Raw genomic sequence first — 19,238 nt, forward strand, 5'->3', positions numbered from 1 at the left:
GGGGTATCTCCACAGATAGCACTTAATTTTGTACTCTTGTATACTGGCCAGCTGCCAGTGAAAGTATAGTCTTCTGAGCCTTTCACTTAATTGAAATAAATCTGAAGAAATTATGGTAGCATTTGGCTAGCTCTGCTTTCCTTGTGTACCGAGGTTCTATCTCTTCTTTCTAAGGAAATTATCTCCTAAATTTGAGATGCGTTATTCCTGTAAAATTATGACTCAATGTTATATGTTGAGTATCACCTTGAGGCCTCAGACAGGTGGCACCCATTGTGTTAGGCGCTGTACAAACATGCAGTGACTGACAGCTCCCGCCTCCCAAACCTTATAGTCTAAAACAAGACATAACACCTGAGTGAGGCAAGGAGATTGGAGTAACAAATTGGCCAGCCTTCCTGCATCAATTAGAGGGTGAGGTAACTATCGTCACTTTCATTTTGTTCTTTCAAAAAAAAAAAAGACAATTAATTAAGCCAGACCTTAAGTTTTTTTTCCCCATCATCTCCCCTACTGCTCCTTCCATCCATCTGAGGCCATTCAGGGAGATTGACTCTAACCACACTGCACCACACTCGGTGGGTGGCTGCAGAGGAGAGAGTGATGTTCTTGAGTCTGCATTACAGAGTGAACATAAGATTGGCCAGACTGGGTCAGACCAAAGGTCCATCCAGCCCAGTACCCCATCTGCCGACAGTGGCCAATGACAGGTGCACCAGAGGGAGTGAACAGAACAGGTAATGATCAGGTGATCTCTCTCTCTCTCACCATCCATCTCCACCCTCTGACAAACAGAGGCTAGGGACACCATTCCTTACCCATCTAGGCCAATAGCCATTAATGGACTTAACCTCCATGAATTTATCCAGTTCTCTTTTAAACCGTTTTATAGTCTTAGCCCTCACAACGTCCTCAGGCAAGGAGTTCCACAGGTTGACTGTGTGCTGAGTGAAGAAGAGCTTCCTTTTATTTGTTTTAAACCTGCTACCCATTAATTTCATTTGGTGGCTCCTAGTTCTTATATTATGGGAACAAGTAAATAACTTTTCCTTTTTCACTTTCTCCACACCACTCATGATTTTACATACCTCTATCATATCCCCCCTTAGTCTCCTCTTTTCCAAACTGAAAAGTCCTCGTCTCTCTAATCTCTCCTCATATGGGGGCTGTTCCAAACCCCTAATCATTTTAGTTGCCCTTCTCTGAACCTTTCCTAATGCCAGTATATCTCTTTTGAGATGAGGGGACCACATCTGTATGCAGTATTCAAGATGTGGGCGTACCATGGATTTATATAAGGGAAATAAGATATTCTCCATTGTCAAAGTCAGATTCATTACTCTCAAAATTCGTCAGACCACTCTGTTTATTAGCAAAGCGCTTTGCCAATGCACCCAGATATGTGAGCCTCCTGCAAAAGCTCAAGCTAACTTATTTAAACCGATAAGGGAAAGCCAATTTAACATAAGAGACAAGAGGAAGCAGAAACTGACAAATATACATACATATCTTATTTGCATACTAACGTTTACCAATCTCCTAGCTAAGTAGGAGCTCCAAGTTAATTAGTTTGAAGACCCATTGTCTCACACTCCTTAATGTTTCTCTTCCTGACAACTATATTTCAACAAACCCTTCAAGGAGCATTTCTTTAATGAATTATAATTTCAATATAATTCTTTCTATTTTCACAGTCCCTTCTTTTGGTCAAGCTACACAATGACCAACAATTACTGGGTTCCACATATCAATCGTTCTTTCTCTTTGTTCATCTGTGATACTTAAAATCATCACATTAGCACTCTGGTTTGGGGCAGCTATCATAGAATCATAGAATATCAGAGTTGGAAGGGACCTCTAGAGGTCATCTAGTCCAACCTCCTGCCCAGAGCAGGACCAATCCCCAACTAAATCATCCCAGCCAGGGCTTTGTCAAGCCTGACCTTAAAAACTTCTAAGGAAGGGGATTCCACCACCTCCCTAGGTAACGCATTCCAGTGTTTCACCACCCTCCTAGTGAAAAACTTTTTCCTAATATCCAACCTAAATCTCCCCCACTGCAACTTGAGACCATTACTCCTTGTCCTGTCATCTGCTATCACTGAGAATAGTTTAGATCCATCCTCTTTGGATCCACCTTTCAGGTAGTTAAAAGCAGCTATCAAATCCCCCCTCGTTCTTTTTTTCCGTAGACTAAACAATCCCAGTTCCCTCAGCCTCTCCTCATAAGTCATGTGTTCCAGACCCCTAATCATTTTTGTTGCCCTTCGCTGGACTCTCTCCAATTTATCCACATCCTTCTTGTAGTGTGGGGCCCAAAAGTGGACACAGTACTCCAGATGAGGCCTCACCAATGTCGAATAGAGGGGAGCGATCACGTCCCTCGACCTGCTGGCAATGCCCCTACTTATACACCCCAAAATGCCATTGGCCTTCTTGGCAACAAGGGCACACTGTGTAGCATACCTGACACAATTTTGGATACAAAAGGAAAGTAACTGAAAACATACAAAAATTATTAGGATTCCAAACAGGAGAGTTAGGGCTCCCTGAAACAACCGGTTTCCTATGTCAGAGAAATTGAAAAGGTTACTTAGCCACTTCCATAAAGAATTTGGCTCTTCGTGGGGAAGATATGCGATTTGTTCTAAGTGGCTAGCATGAGCTATTACCTCATTGGTGTTGTCTGGTATATACACACAGCAGTCTTTTCCAATGAGAGCACAAGTTCCTCCTTTTGCCGCCAGCACTATGTCCAATGCCTGACGGTTTTGGAGGGCCTTCTGTCGGATTGCCCCTGTTTCTTTGGCCAGGGCTCTTAAACTTTCTCTGGTTTCATTTGCCATTATTTCAACTACTGCTTGTAACCTTAGGAGCCTTTTTGCATGGTGTATTACTCCCCCTAATGGTATGAAGGAACCGCCAATGGCCTCTTCCCAGGTTAAGGGGCTTATGTTATTTACACACCACTGGGCATCTGTTAAGTCCCTTTTTCGCCTGAAATTGCAGAGGTGTTCTCAAGGGAAGGTTCCTAGTACTCGGAATTGTGGGAAGAGATGGGCGGGATAACAGATTCCTGACCAATTAGCTGGTAGTGTGGTATAAGCTCTGGTCCCACACACCCAGTGATGGCCTATTAAGGCTGAGAAGGGTTGGTTGCACCCATTTGTCATATAGATGTTTGCAAAGGAGGAGTAATATCCCCCAAAGGGTACAGGGTAATTCTCCTTACGAGGAGTGATGTTATTTGCATGACATTGAAAGATTGTATTGTTTTCACTAAGGTTACTGTAGGGGGAATATGAGATTGATTTCTCTGTTTGATTCCAGGTTGAGAAAAAATTCATATCTCTGTACTCGGCCCGCCACTTTTTAGTTTTGTTTGAATAATCCCATACACCATTGGCCACAATATGCTGAAGGCAATGGCTTTTCCCCAGATCCAGCCCTGTCCTATTACACACCCGACACCAATGACCTTTTCCCTCCACCACACTTATCCATTTAGATGCATTTATTCCCATCGCTTCCCAAGTGTTATTGCTGTTCCATATTTTGTTAAATGGACGAGGCCCTCCAGTGAGGTCTGGGGACTTGAGTGGGATAGCCAGGACAGGAACACCAGTTTGAGAGTGGACTGGGATGTGGCTGCACAGACCCAGCAATTAGAAATATTAAGGGTCTGAGCTATCCACACCTGCTGCTGGATAAAAGAATTGTCATCATGGTCTCCCCAGACCGTAAGGCACCAGCAGCCAAGGAACAGGCAGAGGCGCACGTTGGAGGCAAGGCTCTTCTGGTTCTGACAATCTCAACTGAGGGAATCGCAGTCACGGTTTTACGCCCACCAGGCAGTAGGCGCTAGGCTCGCAACTGCTTTTTTTGTTCGTCTGCTTCTGGCAACCCTTACGAGAGCGTAGATTGTAAGGTATTGCAGACTGTTTCTCTGCGTCGTCTTCTGGAGTCAAAATTGACTCTGCGTTGTCCTGAGGTGATGAGTGGTTCTCTGGGGATGGTGCCTTCTTACACTGTGAAGCATGTATCCACGCTGCGATGCCAGATAGTTTGACTGCTGTCTGTGTAGTAAGCAGTACCTGATGAGGACCCTTCCACCGGGGCTCCAAGGCGTGCTTTTGATGATGGCGGTGTACGTAGACCCAATCGCCTGGCTCGAGGTTGTGGCAAGCGTCGGAGGTGGGTTATGTGGGCCAGGCGGCTCGAACCTGTGAATGGAAGTGACTTACAGCTTGCATTAGTCCATTGCAATACTGAAGGAGCGCACTGTGAGTCAAGTTAAAATCTGGAACAGGAGTAATGGTAGTCATAGCTCACATAGGGCATCCCATAATAATTTCAAAGGGACTTAATTTATGCCTTTGGGATGGAGTGGATCTCATGTCCATAGGGGCTAATTGTAAGGCTACCGGCCAGCTTAATCCTGTAGTCAGAAATTTTAGCAAGCTTATTCTTAAGTACACTAGTTCGTCTTTCAACTGCACCTGCACTCTGTGGGTGGTAGGGACAGTGCAACAGGTGTTTGATATGCAGTATACAGTCCAGGTGTTGAACAAGTTGTCCAGTAAAATGTGTACCCCAATCACTGGACAGAGTAGCAGGAATTCCCTTGGCAGGCATAATATGATTTAACAAACATTTGGCAACAGACAGTGAGTCAGCTTGTCGACGAGGAAAGGCTTCAATCCAACTAGAGAATAAACATACCATAACCAATATAAATTCATATTGTTGACACTTAGGCATTTGTACAAAATCAAGTTGCCAATGCAAGAATGGTGCTTGAGGCAGGCCCCGGAACCCATGGGCCACTTTTACAGGTTTACCAATATTATGGCTTTGGCAAATGGTACAGGCCGCACAGTGGCGGGCTGCAAAAGAGCTAAAATGGGGGGCCCACCATCCTGTCTTAGTTACAGCAGAGACCATCCCCTCCTTTCCGACATACAAAACGCCGTGTAGCAGGGTGGCCAGAGACGGGTAGAATGGAAAGGGGGCTACAAAGGTACCAGTAGGCAAGTGCCAAAGAGAATCGAGATGTAGAGAGCAACCTTGGGCAACCCAGGATTCTTTCTCGGTTTCTGGGGCACAGTCTTGGAGCACGATGAGGTCAGTGAGGGACGGCGGCAGTATAGAAACAGAAAGGGAACCTAGAAATGCATCTGGGGAAGGTTCTGTGGCAGCAGCATGTTTAGCACAGGCGTCAGCAAATGCGTCACCCTTAGCAACATCAATATCCGCCATTGAGTGGCCAGGGCACTTAACAATAGCTAGGGCAGACAGAAGTAAAACTACATACAGAAGGGCAGCGATGTAGGGCTCATTTTTAATAGGGGTACCGGCAGAGGTAAGGAAACCCCGAGTTTGCCAGAGGGTACCAAAGTCATGTACAACCCCAAAAGCGTAGCGGGAGTCAGTGTAAATGGTGGCGGAGCATCCCTCCGCCAAAAAGCAGGCACGGGTAAGAGCAACTAATTCAGCGACTTGTGCTGAGGTTACAGAAGGTAAAGGCTCAGCTTCCTGGGTTTCAGAGAATGAAACTACAGCGTATCCTGCAAGGAGACAACCTTGGCCTTCTCGAAAACAGGAACCATCAGTAAATAAAACAAGGTCAGAGTTAGGGAGAGGGACATCAGAAAGGTCAGAGTGCGGGATGGTAACAGCAGAGACAGTTGCAAGGCAATCGTGGGGATCACCGTCATTAGACAAAGGAAGGAGAGTGGCAGAGTTTAACTGAGAACAACGCTTTATGGTGATATATGAAGCTGATAGTAGTAAAAGTTCGTACCTGGTTAGGCGGGCAGAGGAGAGGTGGCCTGTGTTATGTTGTAGCAGGAGAGTTTCTACAGAGGGAGGGACCAGGAGGGTAAGAGGAGAGCGGAGAACAAGGGAATCAGACATTTTGACTAGGCGCGCTGCGGCAGCCACAGCACGCAGGCGGGGGGGGTAAGCCTTGAGCAACAGGGTCTCAAGTGGCAGAGAAATAAGCCACTGGGCGGTTCTTTTCCCTGTGCATCTGAGTGAGAACTCCAAGTGCACACCCAGATTGTTCGTGGCAGAAAAGGATAAAAGGCTTAGAATAGTCAGGCAGCCCTAAGGTGGGGGCAGAAGCCAAACCCTGTTTGAGGGAAACAAAGGCAGAATTGGCTTCAGGGGGCCACGGCATGGGGTCAGGCACAGAGAATCGAGTGAGTTCCTGGAGAGGTTTTGCAAGGGAGGCATATTGGGGAATCCACTGTCTGCAAAATCCAGCCATGCCTAAAATCTTCTGGACCTGGCGTGGGGAGCGGGGTCGGGGAAAGCTAAGGATAGCTTGGATGCGGGTGGGAGAAAGTGCATGGGAACCCTGGGAGAGGAGAAAACCAAGGTATGTGACAGAAGCTTGACAGAGTTGTAGTTTAGAGCGAGAAGCTTTGTGACTCTTATTTGCTAGGGCAGTAAGGAGCACTAAAGAGTCAGTTTCAGAGGCAGACAATGAAGGGGAACAGAGGAGTAGATCATCTACATATTGGACTAGTGTGGACCTGGATGGGAAAGCAAGGTCAGCAAGGTCTCGGGCTAATGCTTGGGAAAAATATGACGGGCTTTCAGTATACCCCTGGGGCAGTGTGGTCCATGTGTACTGTTGCTCCTTGTATGAAAAGGCAAACAGGAACTGGGAGTCAGGGTGAACCGGGACAGAAAAGAAAGCAGAGCACAAATCAACAACAGTAAAATGAGTTGCATCTGGTGGGATAGAAGCCAGAATCGTCGCTGGGTTAGGGACAATGGGAAAGGCAGGAATGACAATGCGGTTAATGGCCCGAAGATCCTGAACAAACCGCACGATTTACCATCAGCTTTTCGAACTGGGAGGATAGGGGCTAGAGCAGGGGATGATAATGCCTTGTTCCCGCAGGGCGGTCAAGACTGGAGCAATTCCAGCCTATGCTTCAGGGTTTAAAGGGTATTGAGACAGGCGAGGCAGAGGTTTGGAGGAATCAACAATAATGCAGACGGCGTCAGTATGTAAACGGCCCACTTCAGATGGGTGGGTTGGCCACAGAGGATGGGACCTGTGAAATTAGGTGTTCAAGGGATGGGACCAATGGGTAGCAGGGGACCGCAGTGGAAAGGGGAGTTTCAGACAATAGGGAGACTACAGAATCACTCAGAGGACTGGGGGATTTCTAAGTAGACACCATCCGGGGAACAGTAGATGGTACAGCCAAGTTTACGTAACAGGTCCCGACCCAAAAGGTTCACCGGAGTGGAATCCGAGAGGAGGAATGCATGGTCCGCGGAAAGGGGACCAACCTGGACTGGTAGAGGTTTTGAAAGGGGATAAGGGGTTGGGACTCCCGTAATGCCCACAGCGGATATGGTTTTTTCGGAGCGGGGAACCTCTGGCAAGTCGACAGTACGAACTGCAGAGAGCGAAGCTCCCGTATCAACAAGGAAAGGGAGAGAAAGATCATTAATAGTCAAAACACATTCACCCGTGGGAGTGAGAGGTAGTAAAGGAGCTAAAATTTCCTGAGGTTCCCTGGTGTTCTGTCATTGCTATGGGACAAAGTAAGTCTGGGGACTGTCGGGCTATGCCGACGGGGGGTCTAGCTGGTTGGCCGGCGCGGACACTTGTTTTTCCAATGTCTGGGTTGTTTACAGTAATTACAAACACCCCCAAAACCCGAAAATCCAGTTCCGCAGCCCCTCCCGTGACCGCGCTTCCCCCCTCCCACCCGTACTGTTTACCTTGCCCTGAATAATGCTGTATTTGCAGGGCCATTAACTTTTGGGCAGATTGTTCCTCCTTTCCCTTTAGAGTGCGATGGCAGTGTTCTGTCACTGATTGCAATTTATCCATGGTTTCAGTTTCCTACCCAACACTTATTTGCTTTAGCATACTGCCAGTAGCAGGTAGGAGGCCATTAACAAACGCATGAGCCAGGGCGCCCTTCCCATTTTCACTGCTGTATACCAGAATGTTGCAGAAAAACATCAGTCCGTTGGGTGCGACAGTCACCCGGACTTTCTCCCTGTCGCTGTTTACAGTAATGTATGGCTGTCCAGTTTGTTTTTGGAGTCCATACTCGAGGGATGGCCTCATGTAGGTTTTTAGCTCGGTCTTTACGCTTTTTCCGGTATTCAGCGTCAGGACCAGTGTCTGGTAAAGTTGAATGGCGCTCACTGATGGGCCAGTTGGCTGCTGTGAGCCATTTTTCGTGCTCGCTAGGGGTTACAAGTAGCTTGCACAGCTGCAGGAGGTCTGCCTCAGACAGTTCATAGGTGTCGCACGCTAACAAAAATTCCTCTGCAAATGTGGTAGGATTTTCCAGGGGCTTTGGAAAGCCTTTTATAATTGAAAGGAGCTCTGTACGAGTCCAGGGTTCATAGCTCCAAGTGGAACCCTCTTGTGGGCCCCCAGTATGCAGGATTTGGAGGGGAGCCTGGATAGGTTTAGAGCCAGAGCATAAGCGTTGGGCCCAATCAGTGTCCAAGCTGTCTTCGTATGTATGGGGGAAAAATAGGAGTCAGGCAGACTGGAGGGTTTCAGGGGAACGGGGGGTTTTTCTTTACGGGTCTGAGTGGTACCGGAGGAATGGGCCTGAACAGTATTGGACGATCTGGACTGGTCTGAACTGGAGACCCCTGGGAGTTGTTGTGACCGCCTATTGATCCGATGCAAGGATGCCAGGCCAATTAATGCATCTTCCTCATCGTCATCCCCAGAATTTAACAAGGGGTTTTCTTCGTCCTTTCCCACAATGAGATGGGAGTATGAAGGGGGATGGGATCGATCCTGGTTTTCTCAGAGAACTGGATAAAGGGGAGCGCTCGGTCTGGCAGTGAGAGGGGAGGCTTCTAATAAAGCTTTTAACTTATCATTTGAATCTTTGAGAGAGGCAAGTTTTGATTCTGTCCACCTATGATTTGCCTTTTCCCACCACTGCATGAAACAATCAACCTGTCCTTTTGCCAATTTAGTTTGGCCGAGTTTGTTGTTTAAGATGTCTACTCGGTCTTTGTCCTAAGATCCTAACAGTGGCCACTGAATTTTGGGATTCTCCTGAGTTAGCCTAGACCATTTTTCCAGTAATTTATAGGAGTCCGGACCCTTCCTAAAATACATAAAATGAGCCGGTGTTCCTTTAGGGAACTGTCCCGACTTAGACGTCTGGTAACCTATTCAGGAGGACTTTACACACCAATCACACAAGAAGGAAAGTCGGGTTCGTCAGAGCGATGCCTGGTGCAACGTACAAAAGGAGCCCACAGGCTACTGCCTCAGTCGCCCTTGCTTTCACACCGAGGGTTTTACCCAAGGTGCGGTGCGGCTGTGATTGTGCAGATTTCACTCACTCAGACCGTGGGGACAGGAACCCTTTGGTCAGCCGATCACCGGATGGAGATGGCGCCCAGACTCAAACACACCACAGGGAGGACGGATAGACACAGAGACAAGACAGTCCTCAGTCCGGACAAAACACAGAAATAATTACCTGACCAGATTCCTGATGTCAGATCCCAGGATCCCTACCAGAACAGAGTGGGAACCAACAGGTTCGATGGTGTAGACTTCACTGTGGTCATGCACCCTTTCGTTCTGGTGGAGGACCGCTTGGGCCAGGTGCCGGCTTGCCACGGCCGTCCTAAGAATGGTCAGGAGTCACACGGCCCCAGTGAAGATGGTTGCCATCTCGGTGGAACCTCCAAATTGTCAAAGTCAGATTCAAGACTCTCAAAATTAGTCAGACCACTCTGTTTATTAGCAAAGCGCTTTGCCAATGCACCCAGATATGTGAGCCTCCTGCAAAAGCTCAAGCTAACTTATTTAAACAGATAAGGGAAAGCCAATTTAACATAAGAGACAAGAGAAAGCAGAAACTGACAAATATACATACATATCTTATTTGCATACTAACGTTTACCAATCTCCTAGCTCAGTAGGAGCTCTAAGTTAATTAGTTTGAGGACCCATTGTCTCACACTCCTTAATGTTTCTCTTCCTGACAGCTATATTTCAACTTTCACACCATCTTATTCTCTATCCCTTTTTTAATGATTCCTAACATCCCGTTTGCTTTTTTGACTGCTGCTGCATACTGCTTGGACGTCTTCAGAGAACTATCCACGATGACTCCAAGATCTCTTTCCTGATTAGTTGTAGCTAAATAAGCCTCCATCATGTTGTATGTATAATTGGGGTTATTTTTTCCAATGTACATTACTTTACATTTATCCACATTAAATTTCATTTGCCATTTTGTTGCCCCAATCACTTAGTTTTGTGAGATCTTTTTGAAGTTCTTCACAGTCTGCTTTGGTCTTAACTATCTTGAGCAGTGCAAGAGAAGAGGTAACTCATTTGCACCAGACATCATGCTCCCTTCAACTGCTGCTCTGGTTTTGTTTTGCCTGCTTGGGTTTGACTAGCTCAGGAGGTTATAAATGTTTCATGTTGCATGAGTGAGAATCAAGACAGTAGAGTTGTTCCCTTAGTCCTAGTGGCAAACCAATCTGTTATAGACTACAGTGGCTCAAAGCCCTAACCCCACATCCTGCTTCTTTCTGGAAATTCACGCACTAATGGACAAGCTTTCCTGGTACTCAACTTTTGGTCTTGTTTTATGACTACTTCCCATGTTAGAGTTTTGACTAAGTATGGGGATTAGGTCTGAATTAGTTTTTATGAGGTTTAAATGATCCCTGCCCCAGATGCCTTATAGTGTAGAAAATGTGCCCGCTTTAGTTTGCATCGCCTCCCTTCTGGCAACTAAAAAGAGAAAACAAATTTTTTTGTTAGTATAACAGTCTGAGATGAGCTGTTCTCAGTGTGTTCTCTGATATGGCAATAATTCATTCTTTTCAAGTAGCTTGAAAATTCATTGATACACTGCTACTACTACATTCCTTGTGCAGGAAGGACAGCCCATTCATTGTCTGTCCTAATATTAACGCGTTGTGGGTCTGATCTTGCAAAACACACATGCATGAATGTAATTTTACTCAGATAAGTAATGTTAGGAGTGTGTTTTCAGGATGGCACCCTCACCTGGCAAATGTACTGAAGAATTAATTCATTCTTTTTTTTTTTTAATTTGCTATCTAAACATCTAAATACCTATTCAGTTCTTCCTTTCTGTTTGACCCTAATCCCAGCTCTCCTTTGAAAAACAAGTACCTACTGTAGAGACCAGATGAAAATGAATCCCTTATGAGCAGGAGGTGGAAGGGAGCGATCAATGACTCTGTCATACCTGAAATCCTGCATGTTCTGATGCTGGAGAACACGTTTTTTAGATTTAGAGAGAGTAGTGCTATAGATGTACCACATCCTGTGATGTGTTGAGAGCCTCCCATTGAAGCCACTGAGGGTAATCAGCAACACCTTACAGAACTGGACTCTAATAAACTTGCCAGGGTTTAGGATTTCTAGCTCTGTATTTCTTGGTCTCTGTGAACAAATGTGAATTGGAGGAAGAGCTACCAAAATTTGTAAGGAAAATGGAAAATTCCAGTGTACTAAAACGGAGCAAAAGGCTGGATCTTTAGGTGTTAAGTGAAATCCTAGAACGCTGTGTAAATGTAGGTGAAGAGGGGGTGAGACCAGGATGGTAGATGGTTGTGTAGCTTGAGAGCTATATTGCCATAAGACAAGCACTGGTGCTTGACTTTGTCATAGATGAATAACTGAACAAAAGCATTTGACTTTATCTTGCTGAGGATTACAGCAGAAAATGGTGCAGTGTAGGCTTATCATTCTGAGAAGAGCAAGATTGAGAGAAGGAAGATGCTGGGTTTATACCAGAGAAAGTAAATGAGCAGATTTTCATGGTGCAGCATTTATTGCTAGAAGTGGAAGGATTCAAAGTCCCAAGCATTAGACTGAGCAATTCTAATATGGTAATAAACTTTTTGCAAACCTCCCTTAATCTATAAAGCAGTTCTCAGTGCTGCATGTTTCAAGTACCAGTGATCTTTTTCTAAATTAAATTTTAAACCTCTCAAAGGGGAGGTGGGACCACCACATAAGCCACTCTGGTCATAAAGTAGGTTTTAGAAATGTCTTCTCCAAGCAGCTTGTATTAGCTCAAATATGAAAGAAAAACAGAATCTGACTAGACTTGACACAAGACCTAAAAGTGTCATCTGGTATTTTACTACAAAGACAGATACATTATTGTGTACATTGGAGGAGATAGTATGATGGGATATCATGGTTTTGGTAATTAAATATTCATGGTAAATAGGCCCAATGGCCTGTGATGGGATATTAGATGGGGTGGGATCTGAGTTACCCAGGAAAGAATTTTCTGTAATATCTGGCTGGTGAATCTTGCTTATATACTCAGGGTTTAGTTGATCGCCATATTTGGGGTCGGGAAGGAATTTTCCTCCAGGGCAGATTGGAAGAGGCCCTTCCTCTGTAGCATGGGGTACGGGTCACTTGCTGGAGGATCCTCTATTCCTTGAAGTCTTTAAACCACGATTTGAGGACTTCAGTAGCTCAGACATAGGTGAGAGGTTTTTTGCAGGAGTGGTGGGTGAAATTCTGTGGCCTGCGTTGTGCAGGAGGTCTGACTAGGTGGTCATATTGGTCCCTTCTGACCTAAATATCTATGAATCTATGAATTATGTGTGATTTTTTTCTGATTTTTTCAGTCTAAATTTCACCTTTTTAAAAGCTCATCCTCTAATTGTTTATTGAATGATGATACAGGGTGATTGGCACTGTCTGAGATGCATAATATAGACAGTCCGTGCCCCCCCCCCAAAGAATTTAAGCTTCAATGTGTCACATGATTCCTCTCATCCTTTGGTGCTATCATCTTCAAATGTTTGTAGGCAGTTGTCATGTGTTCCCTTAGTCTAGTGGTTCCCACACTTTAACAACCTGTGAACCCCTTTCACTAAAATGTTGTCTCGTGAACCCCCTCCTGAAAATGAATATTTCCAGGGATTTTCTCCTTTACCTGAGTATAAATTATAAAAGCAGTGATCTTGGAAATATAAAATGTTGCTTTTATGACATGCTTATTACACACTACTATGATTACAGTATTTTTATTACATTATGAAAATAGCAGCACTCTTCCAAGATCTCACTTTCGTAGCTTGTATCACTTTAAATAAGCCTGTTATAAGACAAGGCTCCTATGTTTCATCAGTGGGTATCAGATGTGGAACAGCATGAAGGTATTTAAGAAGCCAACTCGGAGTTCCTCCTACACAAGCATTCAGGTCTTGAGCAGTCCAGGCAAACAACGCACATTACAACAAAGCTTAAACTTGTTCTTCGTAATAATTTTAAAAACAATACCAGCTGCCTATTTATTTAATTTTAAAAACATCAAAAAATATCCTCCTCCCTTTCCATTTCTTATAAGTAGTCTTGAAGTTTAAATCTCCTCAGTGTGATAGATATGCTTGCTTTGATCTGCTTAGCTCTTGGAAGTCCAGGGGCTCCGGGCTGCTGGCCCCATGCTACCTGGGGTTCCTAGGGACAGCTCTGTCCGCCATTAGAGAATTTTTTCCTGGGAAACCCCTGTAACATTTCGCAAACCTCCCAGGGGTTCATGAACCCCAATCTGGGAACCACTGCCTTAGTCATTGCTTAGCCAAGCTTATACATATGTAATATTTCTCATAAATCAATTCCACCAGCCCTTCTTCCCCAAACCAGCCAACTTGTCACTATTTTTCTGGTAATGTGGTGCACATTCAATTAGCAAGGGATTAAGCATGTCGCCTCCTTTGTGCTCCATTATAACCCATGCTAGTCTAAACTGTGTTCTTAAGCATTCAAGTCTGCATGAAACTGTGGACTCATGAAAGCTCTTAATATGAGCAACTGAGACCTCGTGCTAAATCAAGAGAATTTTTAAAATAAAAGATGAAGTGTGTTTTCTGTGTAAAGTCTTACTTTCCAATATATTGTTTTTAACTTTGCAGGGCTGCTTTAGAGGAAGTGGAAGGAGATGTGGCAGAATTAGAACTGAAACTTGAAAAGGTAAGATGCTTAAGTTGATTGTGTACACTTTGAAAACTTAAAAAAATTCAGATGAACAGGATCAAATAAACCTATTATTCTGCTTCTGATTCTCTGTGGCAACTGTTGCAGTGCTGATGTTCTGTTGCAATTAATGTTACGTTAGGATGTACCTGATACATTCAGCAGCACAGTCGTTCATTTTCTATGACCTGCTTTTTGTGTTAGGCACAGTCAAGGGGTTAAGTACTAAACCAGATTTGGTATAGTAGTCACAGCTATAGATAAGCAAAATTGTAAATTTTGCATATAATAAATGATTTCAGAAGCAATAGAACTAAGGTTAAAAGTATCAGATTGTTGCTAAATCTGTTTAATAGACAAAAGGTGGGTTGTTGCTGGAAACAAGAGGAACTTTCTACAAGGTCACTCAGCACTACTGTATCTCTGCTGTTGTCTTGAAGTGCAAGTTACCCATTTGAATTCCAGTGCTCGTCGTCACTAAGCATTTTGCAATTACATGTATTTTAAAAATAAATTGACTCCTCTTGGCCATCACGTCACCTTTAACTGATTCTACTTTTACTGAGTTTTTGTGCTATTTTAATGTGAACCTTGCAAACAAGTACATTTTTCTTTGCATTATTTTACTCTAACTTTTTTTAAAATGCTCCCAGTACTTCCCCTTTCCACCTGACCAGGATGTTTCCATTCACTGCTTCTCTTGATCTTCCAGTTCTTTCATACAGTAATAGGATAGTGTTTATAAATGTATAATAGGAGAAATTCTTTCCTCTTGCATGCATGGTGGGTAATATGCTCCTCTTTAAATCAGTTTCATATTGCTTCCTTCTGGTTTGTTACAAGTCTGAGATTCACACATAGTTGTAGATTAGACACAACTGGCTCTAATAATGATACTGCAAAAGTAAACTTTCTCTTTTTTTAACCTTTATTGGAACTGTAGAAGTTCCAGCTGCAGTCAAGTCAGAGAGAGCAAAAATCAATCAAGGTGATCTGAAAGCAACAACTAGGCATGAGGTGTAGAACTTTTGAGTTAATGGGGCAGGAGAAAAATAATACTGAGTCCTTTTCATAGTTAAGAAACAGTCAAGGTGCATTACACAGTAATGAGTAAGTTACTGATATTTCACTGACTCTGTAAGTAAATGGAACAGCCATTTTCCACAAAGCACAAGCTTACGTTCCACCTTGAAAATCAGAATGTTTCATTTAGAGTGCGTACATGAATTAAGATGCTGGAGTTTTCACTATCAGAAACAGCATGATAGTGCAGTACTTCATCGATAAGACAATATTGGTAATAACCCAGCAATACAATAGAATGACTAAATCCAAACTCCTTTGAGGAAGTGAAAGTGCTACCGCTGAACCATACTGATGGTGATGACTTGGAGTTGCCTTCTCTTTTTGAAGAAAGTGTGTGTGATCTCGGTTAACTGTAAGGGAATTTGTGCTTACTGATGGTGAGAAGAATAAACCTCTTAATGTCACAAGCACTCTAAACAGTCTCTTGGAATGCTGGTGAGATCAGTCTATAACAGCTTGCGGTTAAATGTTTTCATACAGCTTAGGACAAAATTAAGCAGCAATTTCTGAAATACTGAAGTCAAATCATTGGTTTCTAAAGTATTTGTTTTAGTTCAGGCTCTCTCCTATGCCTGGACTAAATCTGCTACAACAACTTGGCTTATCTAATGGGTCAAAATAACTACTGCACCTGTGTGTGATCGCTTGCTATGTACCTATAAAGGTTGTCTTTCACAGGAAATAACTTTGAAATTCTGTGTAACAAAGTAACTGAAATTTTTTTTATTTACTATGATCATTTTCCCCCCCTCTCTTTAGCTAGTAAAGCTTTGTATTGCGATGATCGATACTGGTAAAGCTTTTTGTGCTGCCAACAAGCACTTCATGAATGGAATTCGAGACCTTGCACAGTATTCCAATAAGGACGTAATAGTTGAGGTAAGTGTTTGAGGGTTAAATATTTAAAAGGTGGAAACATATAATAATTTAAGTGGGAGCAAGTGTTGGAGAAATCTTTCATTTACAGTATTACTCATTCTTGCTACTTCTATACAAACTTACTTAACCATCACTGGCACACCTGTCTTGATGAAGAGGCTTCATTCCAGGCCATGGCACAATCTCCTAGTCAGTTTTGGGTTCTGACCTGCACTGGAGATTGGGTTGTGCCACACCCCTACAAAAAATATTCTGGGACAGGGTTCTCAAGTTGGGGGGTGCTGAACAGGCATGACGGTTACAATCACTGTGCCCCTTCCTATGTAGGGGGTTGGGTACTGGTATGGAAAAGCTAGAGAACCACTGGTCTAGGTTTGACTACAATAAACCACAAAATAGGTAGCATCAGTTTAGATCATGGGTCTGAGATAAAGCACTTTTTGTAAATAAAATACTCTCCTGGCCTACCTTTGCACTGCACTGGGCCCATTTCAGCAGAGGCATAACTTCAAATTCAAATGTTGTGTGGTACAGCTAAGTTCTTTAGTCTGGTAAACTGGTATAACTTGTCCTAGAAAATATACAAATTTTGTTCTATGGAATTCTGCATAAAATTCCTTTTAAGTGTGATTTTTCTCCCTTCGCCCCCTGAAATTTTGACTTGCTATTTCAACGAAGAGCTTGTCTACACATACAGCATGGCAGCAACACCATTGCAGCTCTGCTGCCGTAGCACTGTAGCGAAGGTGCTACTCTACCGATGGGAGAGCTTCTCTGGTTGGTCTGGTTAATCCACCTCCCCGACAGGCAGTAGCTATGTCGGCCGGAGAAACTCTCCCTTCAACGTAGCATAAGAACATAAGAATGGCCATGCTGGGTCAGACCAAAGGCCCATCCAGCCCAGTACCCCATCTGCCGACAGTGGCCAATGACAGGTGCACCAGAGGGAGTGAACAGAACAGGTAATGATCAGGTGATCTCTCTCTCGCCATCCATCTCCACCCTCTGACAAACAGAGGCTAGGGACACCATTCCTTACCCATCCTGGCTAATAGCCATTGATGGACTTAACCTCCATGAATTTATCCAGTTCTCTTTTAAACCCTGTTATAGTCATAGCCTTTACAACCTCCTCAGGCAAGGAGTTCCACAGGTTGACTGTGCACTGAGTGAAGAAGAGCTTCCTTTTATTTGTTTTAAACCTGCTACCCATTAACTTCATTTGGTGGCTCCTAGTTCTTATATTATGGGAACAAGTAAATAACTTTTCCTTATTCACTTTCTCCACACCACTCATGATTTTACATACCTCTATCATATCCCCCCTTAGTTTCCTCTTTTCCAAGCTGAAAAGTCCTCGTCTCTCTAATCTCTCCTCATATGGGGGCTGTTCCAAACCCCTAATCATTTTAGTTGCCCTTCTCTGAACCTTTTCTAATGCCAGTGTATCTTTTTTGAGATGAGACCACATCTGTATGCAGTATTCAAGATGTGGGTGTACCATGGATTTATATAAGGGCAGTAAGATATTCTCCGTCTTATTCTCTCTCCCTTTTTTAATGATTCCTAACATCCCGTTTGCTTTTTTGACTGCCGCTGCACGGACGTCTTCAGAGAACTATCCACGATGACTCCAAGAGATCTTTCTCCTGATTAGTTGTAGCTAAATTAGCCCCCATGTTGTATGTATAGCTGGGGATTTTTTTTCCAATGTGCATTACTTTACATTTATCCACATTAAATTTCATTTGCCATTTTGTTGCCCGGTCACTTAGTTTTGTGAGATCTCTTTGAAGTTCTTCACAGTCTGCTTTGGTTTTAACTATCTTGAGCCGTTCAGTGTCGTCTTTGCCACCTCGCTGTTTACCGCTTTCTCCAGATCATTTATGAATAAGTTGAATAGGACTGGTCTAGGACTGACCCCTGGGGACACCACCAGTAGCGCTGTCTACACTGCAGGTTAGGATGGTATAACTCAGTCAGGAGTGTGGATTTTTTCACAGTCCTGAGCAACACAGTTATACTGACGTAAGTTTGTAGTGTAGACCTGGCCTACGTATTTTTCATTGAAAACTTTTGAAGATGTCGTGTGTGTGTGTATGTTTTCAATATGAAGTTTACATCTAACTGAAAAATTCTCATTTTTTGTTTGAAAATGATTTTACTGAAAAATGCACATAAAACAGCAAAGTTTTTTCCATGGAAAATCTGGATAATTTGTAATTAATGAAATTTGAAAATGTCTGAATTCCAAGTAGCTTTTTGTTTGCTAACCTCTGGATACAGTTGCTTGAAAAGGCCAAGGACCACTGGTTTATAACACTTTTCATGGAGACATTGTAAAGGATACAGAAGTTCACCTGAGATGTTGCTCTGTTGAACTATGCTGATTTGCAGCAGCTGGGGAATCATTCTTTTTTTGTTTGACAATAGTTGACCCCTTTCACACAGCAAGCCTCTGAGTGTGGACCTCCCCCCCCTTATAAATTAAAAACACTTTTTATATATTTAACACCATTATAAATGTTGGAGGCAAAGCGGGGTTTGGGGTGGAGGTTGACAGCTCGTGACCCCTCACGTAATAACCTTGCGACCCCCGAGGGGTCCCGACCCCCAGTTTGAGAACCCTTGCTATACACTTTATGTTCTCAGTATAATGGAAAATTTATAGCCTTTTGAAGGTTTACTTTTTGTGTTCCATATCTGATGGGATTTACCTTTACCTATTTGTTTTCTTTCTTTACAGACGAGCTTGACAAAGTTTTCTGACAGCCTACAGGAAATGATCAATTATCACACAGTAAGTGTGGGTAATTAGAGGATAATTGTGACCACTTCACCTAAACAAACAGATTTTGCTAGCTAATGGTATATTATAATATTTATTTATGGCCCTTAATTCTTAATGGATTTGAAATGTGTATGCCTTGATTGTGCTGATATTGCTGGAACTCAACTTTGCACCCTTTGATGCAGATCTGGAAACTGTGGGTTACTTCTCCCTTCTTAGCAGGCTAATGGCAACAGAACCAATTTGTAGCCAGAGTTCTTTGCCAGACTGAGTCTTGCTTTCCCTCTCCATTGTTTGCTCAATGTTTCTGGCACAACAGAGATGATACAGCGGATGCAGTGTCTCTGTTCTTTGTGCAGCTTCCTTCTTTGGAGCTGTGACAGATCAGTCCAGAACAGAAAACAGAGAAAATGCCAAGTTTGAACACAGCAGTAGTTTGTACCATTGTGGACTCCATCTGGAAGCTCAAGT

General features: G+C 43.6%; 1 protein-coding gene across 3 annotated transcripts in view; it reads left to right on the forward strand.

The window, feature by feature from the left end:
• The window catches only part of ACAP2 (ArfGAP with coiled-coil, ankyrin repeat and PH domains 2), a 121,108-nt gene that overhangs the window by 16,414 nt on the left and 85,456 nt on the right, over positions 1-19,238 (forward strand). For all 3 annotated transcript variants that reach the window (XM_073358980.2, XM_073358983.2, XM_073358981.1), the window contains exons 2-4: positions 13,951-14,008; positions 15,857-15,976; positions 18,723-18,776. In XM_073358980.2, the coding sequence (XP_073215081.1) occupies positions 13,951-14,008; positions 15,857-15,976; positions 18,723-18,776 (232 nt within the window). The remainder of the gene's footprint in view (positions 1-13,950; positions 14,009-15,856; positions 15,977-18,722; positions 18,777-19,238) is intronic.

Source organism: Lepidochelys kempii, chromosome 9, assembly GCF_965140285.1.
Source record: "Lepidochelys kempii isolate rLepKem1 chromosome 9, rLepKem1.hap1, whole genome shotgun sequence".
Classification (NCBI taxonomy): Eukaryota; Metazoa; Chordata; order Testudines; family Cheloniidae; genus Lepidochelys; species Lepidochelys kempii.